Source organism: Dicentrarchus labrax, unplaced genomic scaffold, assembly GCF_905237075.1.
Source record: "Dicentrarchus labrax unplaced genomic scaffold, dlabrax2021, whole genome shotgun sequence".
In the NCBI taxonomy this organism is placed as follows: Eukaryota; Metazoa; Chordata; class Actinopteri; family Moronidae; genus Dicentrarchus; species Dicentrarchus labrax.
This window is the reverse complement of record NW_026136722.1, coordinates 19,727,558-19,739,940: the sequence shown is the minus strand read 5'-3', so window position 1 is coordinate 19,739,940 and position 12,383 is coordinate 19,727,558. Positions and strand designations below refer to the sequence as shown.

General features: G+C 38.9%; 1 protein-coding gene across 6 annotated transcripts in view; it reads left to right on the top strand.

The window, feature by feature from the left end:
- The window catches only part of LOC127356337 (uncharacterized), a 34,619-nt gene that overhangs the window by 20,392 nt on the left and 1,844 nt on the right, over positions 1-12,383 (top strand). Inside the window, exons 1-3 of one of the 6 annotated variants that reach the window (XM_051388007.1) lie at positions 8,717-8,945; positions 9,243-9,692; positions 9,856-10,022. The exons of 3 other annotated variants lie outside the window; for them this stretch is intronic. In XM_051388007.1, the coding sequence (XP_051243967.1) occupies positions 9,300-9,692; positions 9,856-10,022 (560 nt within the window). In that variant the 5' untranslated portion in view covers positions 8,717-8,945; positions 9,243-9,299. Of the gene's footprint in view, positions 1-8,716; positions 8,989-9,242; positions 9,693-9,855; positions 10,023-12,383 lie in introns of those variants that run through there. 2 more of the 6 variants (XM_051388006.1, XM_051388008.1) reach the window with 2 other exon arrangements.

Sequence of the window (12,383 nt, the reverse complement as noted above, 5' to 3'; positions counted from 1 at the left end):
TCAATCAGCTGCTCCACTTCTTTATTTCCTTTATCACAGCTCTTTAGACAAACTGACAATAATAATATAAAGTCATAATGTGTAATGTACTGCATTATAAGGTCATGTACTGACTATATTAATACAATCATCACACAAACAGCACAGACAGACAATAAAATTGAATAATAAAAGATTAAAACCAGATTGTGGTGATGCATGTCTTCATTAAGATGTTTAAGAAAAAAGGTCTTTAGACGGGTTTTAAAGGCATCAATGGAGGAGGAAGATAACATTGCAAACTATGGAACGGCCCTCACAATCCTTTAAACTTTATCATTTAAAAATCTGATGGTAGATCTTAAAAGATTTGCAACTAATGTGAAAAAATCCCAAATATAAGAACTGACGACTTTTAGCTGCTAGTAAAATGTATTATATGTTCCATATCCAGAGAGGTTGTTTACATCTTTTCAATTAAAATAATCACATAAATCAGTTATTTATCAAGGAGTGCCCAAACCTTTGCATACAGCTGTAGGTCCCTAGTTCTTCCTTTGTAATAACACCTGCAGTCCATTTCCTCTGTAGATCTTACTTTATTCATTTTTAACTAAACAAAAATGATTCTCCTTTCACACGTACAGCTCGCTCCAGTGGACAGCTATTCAAAAGCTGTTTGCTTGTACATACGAGGGGTTTGGCCGTATAGTTGTCAGTTATCATCATCCCATACGCTGCCACCCACTGGCCAGTGTTACCGGCACCAGACCTAGGGGGAATCTGGACCAGCAGCAAGGGTTACACAGGCTAGGGAGCACTGTGTGGCCAATATATAAACTGTGGATTGACAGAGAGATGATGAAAGTTATCTTGATCATGTCAGAGCTTGTTTATTTCTGAGCTGTACATGTTCAGAGCCTGTAGCTACAGTCTCTCTAATGGATCCACAGCAGCACTAGAGCACCACCTGCTGGAGTAATAGTGTACGACCTCGATGTAAAGACTGAAGTGTTAGAATGAATCAATTATTAAAAATTGACTTCATGCATCCCTGGATATATTTAAACTAAAATGTCTGCTGTTCTATATGAAAGGTTTCATCTGCAGTGTTTTTTATGGCAGTAATTTGATTCATGTTGGAGGTAACCTGCAGTTTTTGTAACAAAAACAATATTTAGTTCAGATAATGTGAGTAACAGTTAGTGTATTTATATTTTATATAAATATATAGCTATATATATTTAAGGCTTTAGGAATGAAATTCAAACTTTATAGTAATAATGAATATATGAAAGGGTTAAATGGCAGATTCTGTCTGGTTTTATGTTGATTCACTGTCCCTTATCGACCTACAGTGTCGCTTTCATTCATTTTAATTGCTTTTGCTATTTCCTAATGTAATTAATATGTACAAACCTTTCTGATCAGGAACGTCCCATAATTAAATAATATTTTATCGAGCTAAAACTGAAGCAGATTTGTGAAAGTAAAGATTGAAAATGAAGAAATTATTGAATTAATTTAACTATGTAACTTATTTTGATTGTATCTTAGCAACGCTGACCAATCAGAGTGCAGCTTTAGTTTCCGGTGCGATTACGTAATAAATTTGCCAAAAATTGCCGATTTCTGCAAAAAATATGCGGTGGGCTTGCATGATTTCATAATCCCCGCATTTTCGTTGCAAAAAAGTCACATATATCTTAGCAGAGCAGAAAGTTGAAAAATGTTGCATTTACTTCACACAAGAGCAGCCATTTTCCCCTGTTGCCATGGGAACATTATGAAGTGACATAATTACGCGACGTGAACATCATCGAAAAGCTGCAAACCCTGCGATGGATGGACGATGAAGGAGAGGGGATGGAGGATGAGGATGGCGAATGATTGGCCAGTGTTAGAGGCTACGCAGTTATAGCTTTCATTTTCACAGTGGACTGTTGTAGTTTCATTCAGGAGTTACAACTTTACAGTTGTAAGATTGCACTTTTTGTTACCAGTGGGTTAAATCATACTCGTTTCAAAAACCTTACAGTTATTTTAACAGAAGTTGTCTGTTTTGTATAGCTACCTCTGTAAAGCAGGAAGCACACATTTTATTTTTTTATATTTTATTTATTCATTTTTACAGAAGTTGTAGCATATTCCTTTTGTAAAGCTACAGAACTTGTTTGTCTCATCAATGTTTTGTAAGTTTGAGCCATAATATTAAATATTCCCAGCTCTTTCGGTGATGTAGTATGCTTGCTTATCATTGGAAGTAATAAGAAATGACTCTTCACATTAAGGTAGTAGCCTAGTGAGAACAGGACGTTGGGGGAATCACTTTTTTATCTCTTTTTCATCAATAGCAGTTTTTGCAAGTTCCCACAATTTCATCGCATAAAATTGCATAAATATCCTGCATATTCCATCGCATTTTCTAAGAAAAAATGCTGCATATTTAAGGAATTTCGCCCGCAACAATCACAAAGAACTATGCAAACTATGCAAATCCAGCTGTGTGATCCCCTGTTGAGGATTGGTCTTTCTGGAGCTGAGACCGCCTACTTTCTGGTTGCTGTTCACTGGCATCTGTGATTGGTGTGGCTGTGATTCGACCGAACCTACCAACCGGGAGTCTTCAATCAACTCCAGCTGCATTTTAAATAGTTTGTGTGCCTACAGTTCAGGGTGGCTGTGAACCAGTGATCACTTTGCCCCGCTGTTGGTTGTATACCATTATGTTAGCCTAGAAAGAATTAAGAGTGTTTACATTCTTTAGTACTGCCTGGCTGTTGCCTGTCTGAGTGGTTTCAGTCAGTGCTTTTGGAATCTTTGTAATTTATTTAGTTTGATTCAGAGTAGCAAGAGTTGGACACTCTTTTGTTTGAGACCTCTAAGTTGCAGAATAACTGCTAGTTTGTTTTTGTCCATTGTATTTTGTGAGCTTATGTGTGCTGACCTCTTTTTGTTCTTTAGTGTATTTTTGAGCCAGTTTTTGAGACTGTCATTTATTCAGCTTAATTTTGTGTATTGGTTATTTATCAGCATAGCCTCTTAGCCTCTTTCTGTTATATTTCCTTGTGCAAGCGCACTCTCCTTGGTTAATTAAACACCTGATTTTAACCAGAACCTGTCCAGTGGTCACATTCCACCTCATTTCCAATCCCAATTATGTGTTACTGCTCTCCAAAACGAGCTGGATCGTAACATATGTGATCTTTTTGAGACCTCATTGTTTCACAAATTTCTGAAAATAAACAAATTTAAAAATATTTATTGAAAATCCTGCAACAGATGCTCAAGCAATAGTTTTAAATGAATAAAAGTGATGTTTCAAATGAACAAGAACTTACATAAAGTTGCTTGTTAAATGTAAATGTAAATTTAAATCTACAGGCTGCAGCTTTAAATAAATAAATTAATATTACTGTACTTGTACTTTATTTACTGAGAGATGTGATCAATATGTCTAGCTATCAACATTAAATTAATAGTCAATGTCAGTCCACTGCTTTATATCTCACAGTACAGAGCTGTAACTGAACCTTGACTTTAGAAACTAGATGATCATCTTATTTTAAAATGATGTGTGTCTATGAGGAGAGCCATCAGGCCCCGATATCACCTGGAGTGATGACCCAGAGACGTTATTAAATAATAAATAGTTGTAACCTTGGATGACGCAGACATACTGAAGCCTAAAACCGGTTGGATACACAATTCTTGATTCTCACAGATGCACACCTACTCGTGGATTGTAACTATTGGATTATTGCCTACTGAGATCAAAGGCCACACCCATTCATGTTACATAAATAAGTATCGCCCTGTACACGCAGGTAAAAAGGAATTCTGCTGTCGAGTGACAGAAGAACAAACAACAAAAAAACTTTAGATAGATACTTTATTAATCCAGAGGGAAATTCAAGAATAAAGTAAAGAGACTTTACTTTATTCACAAACTTTATTCAACTTTATTCCAACTAAACATTCAGAAAGAGGTACATCTTTGCCTTTGCCTATCTTCATTTATACTAAATAAATCTCAAAGTAAAACACTTTCTGTGTATTTAACCCACTTGAGAAGTGTACGGATTGTGACTCTGCTCTTTGGTTGTGAAGATCTTTGATCTGTTTAACATATATTGAGAAACGAAGACTCGTATGTATCGTTTCCTGTCTGCTCGTGGATTTCATTTCTGTTAACTGACTCTTGAGATGATATTCATTTACTTTCTCTGTGCTTTAACAAACTCCATCTCTATATCAATGTGTTTAAATCTCAATAAACTGATCACAAAAACATATTGATGATATCTTCAGTATAATGACACAGCTTTATTCTGTAGCCCTTCCTGTTTACACCCAGGTTAAGATGGTAAGGTATGAGGATGTTGTGCAACACGACATGGAGTCGCCATGACTACATACACATACAGAGAGGAGTATTTAAGGCGTTAATAAGCTAGCGCTAGCTAGCTAGCTAGCTAGCTTACAAGAATGACATGGTATTAATATGCTAATGCTAGCCAGCTTACTAGAGAGTTGCCCATAACGCGCTAGCATTCTGCTAATGAACACTGATTGGTCAGTGAAGGACTGATTACGACCAGAGATCCCGCTTGATGGCATTGTGGCATCCGAACCGGGACCACAATGTTAAGGCGGATTTTTTCGCCCAAGTTCTTTTTTTTTAACACAGCAACTTCTTTTTGTGTTGCTGGTACTTTTATCTGCTGATCGTTACGTCTGTGTCGTCGATGCCTCGAGAGAAAAGGAAGCACAAAGAGACTCGAGGCTCGCCGTAAAGCGGTATCTCTGGCCGTACGATGTGTGTGACGTCATTGACATTTTAAAAGACTTTTTAAAGAAAATAAGTGACTCTAAAAAATCTAACACCCAGCAGTGTGTAATTTCTTTGCCTTTCGAATGCAACATTCAAATTACTAGACAAACAATGATATCCTGAGAAAAGTGGATTTTGAGGGTATACAGTGGGTACGGAAAGTATTCAGACCCCTTTAAAATTTTCACTCTTTGTTTCATTGCAGCCATTTGCTAAAATCCAAAAAGGTTCATTTTATTTCTCATTAATGTACACTCAGCACCCCATCTTGACAGAAAAAAACAGAAATGTAGAAATTTTTGCAAATTTATTAAAAAAGAAAAACTGAAATATCACATGGTCATAAGTATTCAGACCCTTTGCTGTGACACTCATATTTAACTCACATGCTGTCCATTTCTTCTGATCCTCCTTGAGATGGTCCTGCTCCTTCATTGGAGTCCAGCTGTGTTTAATTAAACTGACTGGACTTGATTAGGAAAGGCACACACCTGTCTATATAAGACCTTACAGCTCACAGTGCATGTCAGAGCAAATGAGAATCATGAGGTCAAAGGAACTGCCCAAGGAGCTCAGAGACAGAATTGTGGCAAGGCACAGATCTGGCCAAGGTTACAAAAGAATTTCTGCAGCACTCAAGGTTCCTAAGAGCACAGTGGCCTCCATAATCCTTAAATGGAAGAAGTTTGGGACGACCAGAACTCTTCCTAGACCTGGCCGTCCAGCCAAACTGAGCAATCGTGGGAGAAGAGCCTTGGTGAGAGAGGTAAAGAAGAACCCAAAGATCACTGTGGCTGAGCTCCAGAGATGCAGTAGGGAGATGGGAGAAAGTTCCACAAAGTCAACTATCACTGCAGCCCTGCACCAGTCGGGGCTTTATGGCAGAGTGGCCCGACGGAAGCCTCTCCTCAGTGCAAGACATATGAAAGCCCGCATAGAGTTTGCCAAAAAACACATGAAGGACTCCCAGACTATGAGAAAGAAGATTCTCTGTTCTGATGAGACCAAGATTGAACTTTTTGGCGTTGATTCTAAGCGGTATGTGTGGAGAAAACCAGGCACTGCTCATCACCTGCCCAATACAATCCCAACAGTGAAACATGGTGGTGGCAGCATCAGGCTATGGGGATGTTTTTCAGCTGCAGGGACAGGACGACTGGCTGCAATTGAAGGAAAGATGAATGCGCCCAAGTACAGAGATATCCTGGAAGAAAACCTCTTCCAGAGTGCTCAGGACCTCAGACTGGGCCGAAGGTTCACCTTCCAACAAGACAATAGCCCTAAGCACACAGCTAAAATCACAAAGGAGTGGCTTCGGAACAACTCTGTGACCATTCTTGACTGGCCCAGCCAGAGCCCTGACCTAAACCCAATTGAGCATCTCTGGAGAGATCTGAAAATGGCTGTCCACCAACGTTCACCATCCAACCTGACAGAACTGGAGAGGATCTGCAAGGAAGAATGGCAGAGGATCCCCAAATCCAGGTGTGAAAAACCTGTTGCATCATTCCCAAGAAGACTCTTGGCTGTAGTAGCTCAAAAGGGTGCTTCTACTCAATACTGAGCAAAGGGTCTGAATACTTATGACCATGTGATATTTCAGTTTTTCTTTTTTAATAAATTTGCAAAAATTTCTACATTTCTGTTTTTTTTCTGTCAAGATGGGGTGCTGAGTGTACATTAATGAGAAATAAAATGAACTTTTTTGATTTTAGCAAATGGCTGCAATGAAACAAAGAGTGAAGAATTTAAAGGGGTCTGAATACTTTCCGTACCCACTGTAGCTCCATAGAGCTCCATTCATTCTGCACTCATCCTGTGAGCGCCCTCATGTGGAGCCAGAGGGGAACTGCAACAGTTCAGAAGCCGGAAGTTTACTAAGAGTGGAACTTCTCTCCTTATTAGACATTCTCTGGTATTAATATGCTAGCGCTAGGGAGGATGACATGGTATCAATGTCCTAGCGCTGGCTAGCTAGCGTGCTAGAGAGGGAGACATGGTATTAATATACGGGCCAGAGACAGGCACACTCAAAATCTCTTTAGGAATTTTCTAGTTTTTTTCATACTGCCTCTTCAGGGGCTCTTTTCAGCCTGCGTCTGAAACGCTCGGTTGGTAGGGATGGGCGATACAATGCCGAGTCTTTTTCTCGCAATTTCATCGATACAGATACTGATAATTTCTTATTGGCAATTTTTCACAATCACATGACAAACACTGGCCATGTATCCCAAATGTGTTATGTGCAATACATAATAAAACAAAAAGTAAAATAAATAACATAATTATGAATAAAATAAATTAAATATGAACCAAAACAAGCACATTTGCACTTTCCTCACTTATTTTTAAAAAAACCCTGTATGTTGAAGTAAACATGTAACACTGTACCCTTTCACTGAATTAACAAAGAGCAGAAACAAGAGAGGTGTTTAACATTAACTTTGTAAAGCACATAACAGATAACAGAACAGTAATAACAGAGTTAGTAGAAATTTGTTACATGTATTTATTTATTTAAGTAAATTTGAGTCGCACGTTTGACGTCCATATAGTTTCCTTGTCACGTCACATAGGCTAGCTTAATACGCCGCCAGGTACGGGGGCGACTCGGCACATAGTTATTGAAGCAAGCTATCCAAAACAGCTGAAAGTAAAGCATGTACCCCCAATTCTTATTTGTTAGTTTTTATCGATATTTGTTTAAGGAAATCGATGCCAAATGAGTAGCGTGTGAGTATTGATATATCGATACCACAGAATACGCCCAACCCTAGCGAATGGTGCTCCGGCCCCTCCCACTTCCTCCTCAGCGTTGCCGGGGTTTTGGAGGATGGAGCTCTGCAGTCAGTGTTCATCTTCATCAGTCTTCCTTTGGATACCCAGACTGTCCTGATGCTGCAGCTGTCTCTGTCCTCTGATGGGTCCAGGAACACCTGAGCTTCATCAGGTCACCTGTAAGACAAGGCAGATTCAGTGTTACTTGTAAGACAGCATATAATATACAGTGTAATATAATACAGTATAATATAATATACAGTGTAATATAATACAGTATAATATAATATACAGTATAATATAATACAGTATAATATAATACAAGTACAACAGCTCATTGTGGCTCACAGTAGTCCTCAGTTATAATATAAAATAATAAAGCAGTGTCTCTGGTGGTTCCTTGTTGCAGCTAACTGTAGTGATGTGTTGTTGAAACAGACTGAGGTTACCAACACAATGTCTATCTAATGGCAGCAGATACTGATACACTTGCTCATGGTGGTACTGTTGGGTCTCTGTAAATAATGTTATAAAGAGTTCGGTCTAGACCTGCTCTATTTGAAAAGTGTCGTAAGATAACTTCTGTTAAGACTTGGCGCTATACAAATAAAACTGATTTGAAAAAAGGATAGATACACACAGTGCTATAATGATAACCGGTAATTTATTTAATCAAGTAATACAAGTACACACACACACACACACACACACACACACACGTTGTTGAAACATTTATTTTTTGATTTTTCACCAAACAAGTCAGTGCAACATCTGCACAGCAGATATATTTACATTGGAGTGAACAAAAATATGCTCACAAAAACAGTAAACTGAAAAGAAACTTGCAGAAAAAACTTTAAGAAAAAATGTGTAGAGAAAAAAAAGGTGCTTACCTTTGGTCTTTTTCTAGTGCTTACTTCCTGATTGAAGTGGTAACCATTAACCGTTGAGTTGTTTGGCCAGGTGGCACATTTGTTGGTCAATTAGCTCATGTAGTGTCATTTTGAAATTGTAAACATGTGACTTTATGTCAGATTGTTGTGTCTTATGCAGAGAACTGTGTTCAGTGCATTTAAAAGTGTGTAAAGCAGAAAATGTGCTTAACAAATTAAACTCCCCTTATAGGTTTCATGTTCATCTTTTAACATTTAACAAACAATAACTACGTTAGCATCACTGAGGCTCCTACAGCTAACAGCGGTTAGCATGAGCTAGCGTTACACGAACAATGAAAAACAGCATAAATTCTTTAAAATCCTTCCTGTGACTTCCTCTGCCGTCTCTCCACAGACAGTTGGTACAATCCCTCTTTCAGGAACAGTCTTTCAGCCAGTCCGGTGTTGTACTGACCGAGGTTGTGAAAACAGTCCGACACGAAGTTTCACACACACATTCAGGTTTTTCTGACTCTAGCCGGACATTGCCGTCAAAAATAATAATAATTTGCATAATACGTCCCCTTTAAAAAGTAGCATGTTAAAAGCTTTTTATGCATTTTTTTGCAATGAAATCTAAAAAAGAGAAAATTCTAAAAATCAACATGATTTTTTTTAATTTCATGGTCTTCATCAGCAGATAGAGTTTACTCAGGAGTCATGGAGATGTTTTTAGTTGCACTAATTAATTCAAAGTGTCCTCTGACTTCTTTCAGACTTGATCTCACTTTTGTGGTCTTTGCTTGGAGAATCAGGGATCAGAGACCTCCATCATGGCCACCGCTGACCAGCTGCTGAAGCAGCTGTTCTCCTGGATCGAGCTGAAGGAGCTCTTTGCAGAGAACCTGAGGACTCTGGCCCTGGAGATGGAGTTGGAGCCACCCGGGACGAAACGCAAGATGAGAAATGTCTTAGCTCGTTTTTCCAGTAAGATCACTGAAGTGAAGCAGGCCATAGAAAAGAAGAGCCACAAAATAGAAACAAGAATCCAGAAACTGTTCGAGCGACTGAAGACGGAGAGTTCCTCCACAGACCCGGATGAAGTGGACCGACACATTATGGCTGAGGTTGTGAGAGCCATGGCCAGACGAAGTGAAGTGGAGGAGCAAATCATCATGCTCAACCGTGTCCCCCCGTCTAAAACTGGACTCCTGAAAAGATACAAAGTAAGATTCAGTAACTATACACACACGTCTGATAATTACACAGAACATTATATAAAATTATTAATATTATTTATTACTGGTTTGTTGTTTTTGTTTTTGTGATTTTGATAATGATAATGATATTACTGAAAATGAATCATGTATTGTTCATATTCATCATCAGTTTGTGGGAGGAGCTGTTGGACTGCTGTTTGAACTTCCTGAGGAGATCGACTACTGGACAGACCTGATCGAGAGGAATCGTGTGACTGAAGCCATTAAATCACTGAGAGATACAGCTGACGCCATTCTGAAGATCTGCCCGAAGCTGAAGGAACATTTTGACATCAGGTATGAACAGTGTTGGGGTAGTTACTGAAAAAAGTAATCCATTACACATTACTAGTTACTTTAAAAAAAATATATGTAATGCCTTACTTTACTTTGTTACTTGCTGTTTAAAGTAATTTGTTACACTACTAGTTACATTACTTTTGGATTACTCCATGACATCACCTGAGATGCACCATACCTTAATTGCCAATTTATTCTTTAGATCAGTTTCCATCTTGACATAACGCTGGTCCAGGTAGCTTGTAAAGGTTTTCCTTTCCTCCGCGTTCTGGGTATTTTGCTCAGTATGTTTCGAAAAGGCGGCGATTCCACCGTGGAAACAGGCAACATTTCCTCCACAATATACTACAAGTCTCCGCTTTTTTTGCTAATTTTTGCTCAAAGTCAAGCCTTGCCTGGATTGTTGGTGTCGCCCTCGGCAACATCTTCTCTTCAGCATCACTCTCGGTCTGATCTTTAGCAGCCCCTAGCTTTACGCTAGCATGTTGCCGCTGCAGGTGCTTGGTCAGGTTAGAGGTTGTGTTGGCAGCGGTGGACAGCTGTTTCTGCCCCGGGCATAGCTTACATTTCACGGTCGCATAGAAAGGGACGTTTGATTTGTGTAGCATACCCTCCGAAAGAGACTCGACTGATGGTTTTAACATTTATTGCTGTTCCAGAAAATCAGCTCCATAAACCAACGTGAGAACTGACAAAGAAAAACAAAGCAATCACATTTCTGTTACCACTTCTGTCCATAATAAATGGTAAATAATCACAGTACTTTCTCAGACAACTCAACATTATACCTAGCAATAAACCGCTAATTCACCAAACACGCAGGCAAAAGAGTTTTTCTGACACAAATCATCAAATAAACACCATAAGCACCAGAAGTATAACACACACCAACCTTGTGCCTCCTCGGGGGGGCCAAAATACACTCAGCCTTTGACGTTTATATCATTAAGGTGCTGTTTCTGCTTTGTTGCCTTATTCTCCTTAGTTTACCTTAAACTTTTACCGTTTTACTGTTAGCTCATTCATTCCGTTGTCAAGTGGCTTTGTTTTGTTCGGTAATACAACACAGGAAGGAAGTAGTGGTCTTCAAAATAAACTATTTAAAACGAAACCTTTATCTTCAACACAGGCAAGAATATATATATGTAAAAACAGATGAAATTACATTTTCTTAGAAATAACCCCAAATCATGACATTTATATGCAGAGAAATCATGTCAAAAAATGCATCTAAAGCAGATATTTGTTTTTCAAGATTAACTTGCAAACAATGCAAGCTGTCCTCTGGTGGACAAAACAAGAAACAGCAAGCACAAAACAAAATGGGTTTGCTACAATTTGTGTTTTCGGTCCTCCCAAAGAAGCACAAGTAACAAGATCATTTTTGATTCGTAACTGTAATGTGATTACTGACGTTATCAACAGTAACGCGTTACATTACTGCGTTACAGACAAATGTAATCTGATTACAGTAACGTGTTACTTTTTAACGCGTTACCCCCAACACTGGGTAGGAAGTTTTCTGTGATTGTCATAAAACAGACATTAGAAACAGAGCACAGCACGTTCATTTAAATATTACAGATTTTAAAATGTTTTGAACGTCAAACACTCCCTCTACCAGCTAGTTGGTAGTGGAAACCGCTTAACTGCCCCACTAAGAACACCATAACAACAACCAGAGCAAGACACTAGTGAAAACTTATAACAACCTCTACAGATTTAGTCTATCAGCTGACACAGGAAGTCTCTTACTGCTGCATATGCTAACTGTATTAGCTGCTATTAGCTAGTTAGCGGTCCTATTAGCTGTCTGACCCAGCAGGGCCCGAATGAGACACAGAACCAGAGCCGGATGGACCGGCTGATGTCCAGCGACTCCAACCAGGACTCTGACTCTGACTCTTGGGATGAAGGCCTGCAGGTTCAGGCAGCGACAGGAGAGGAATGAAACGGAGGAAGAGGAGCCAGTTTGCCATCGTATTGATCAATCAGGATCAGTTTCAGTGAAGTTTGAAGTTATTTAATCTGTGTTGAACAACTGTGTGATGTTACACTGTGTTGGAATAAAGGAACTAAAGGTTCAGTCTCCTTGCTGTTTGTTCTGATTCACAATCATTACTGCTGTTTCTGTTAGAGTTTAGCTGTTCACATATAGAGATTATAATAATAATAATATAATAATCAATACAGTAATATCAGAAACATGACGACTAGTTGACTATTGGCTTTATCTAACGATAGCTAGTCTAGCTCTGGCTAACCTTACACTAACAATCAGTGCGCATGACCTGATCCACACCAACTCTGACTGTCGGTTGGGGTAAGAGTCAGACGTCAGTTGTCATAGAAATTAAT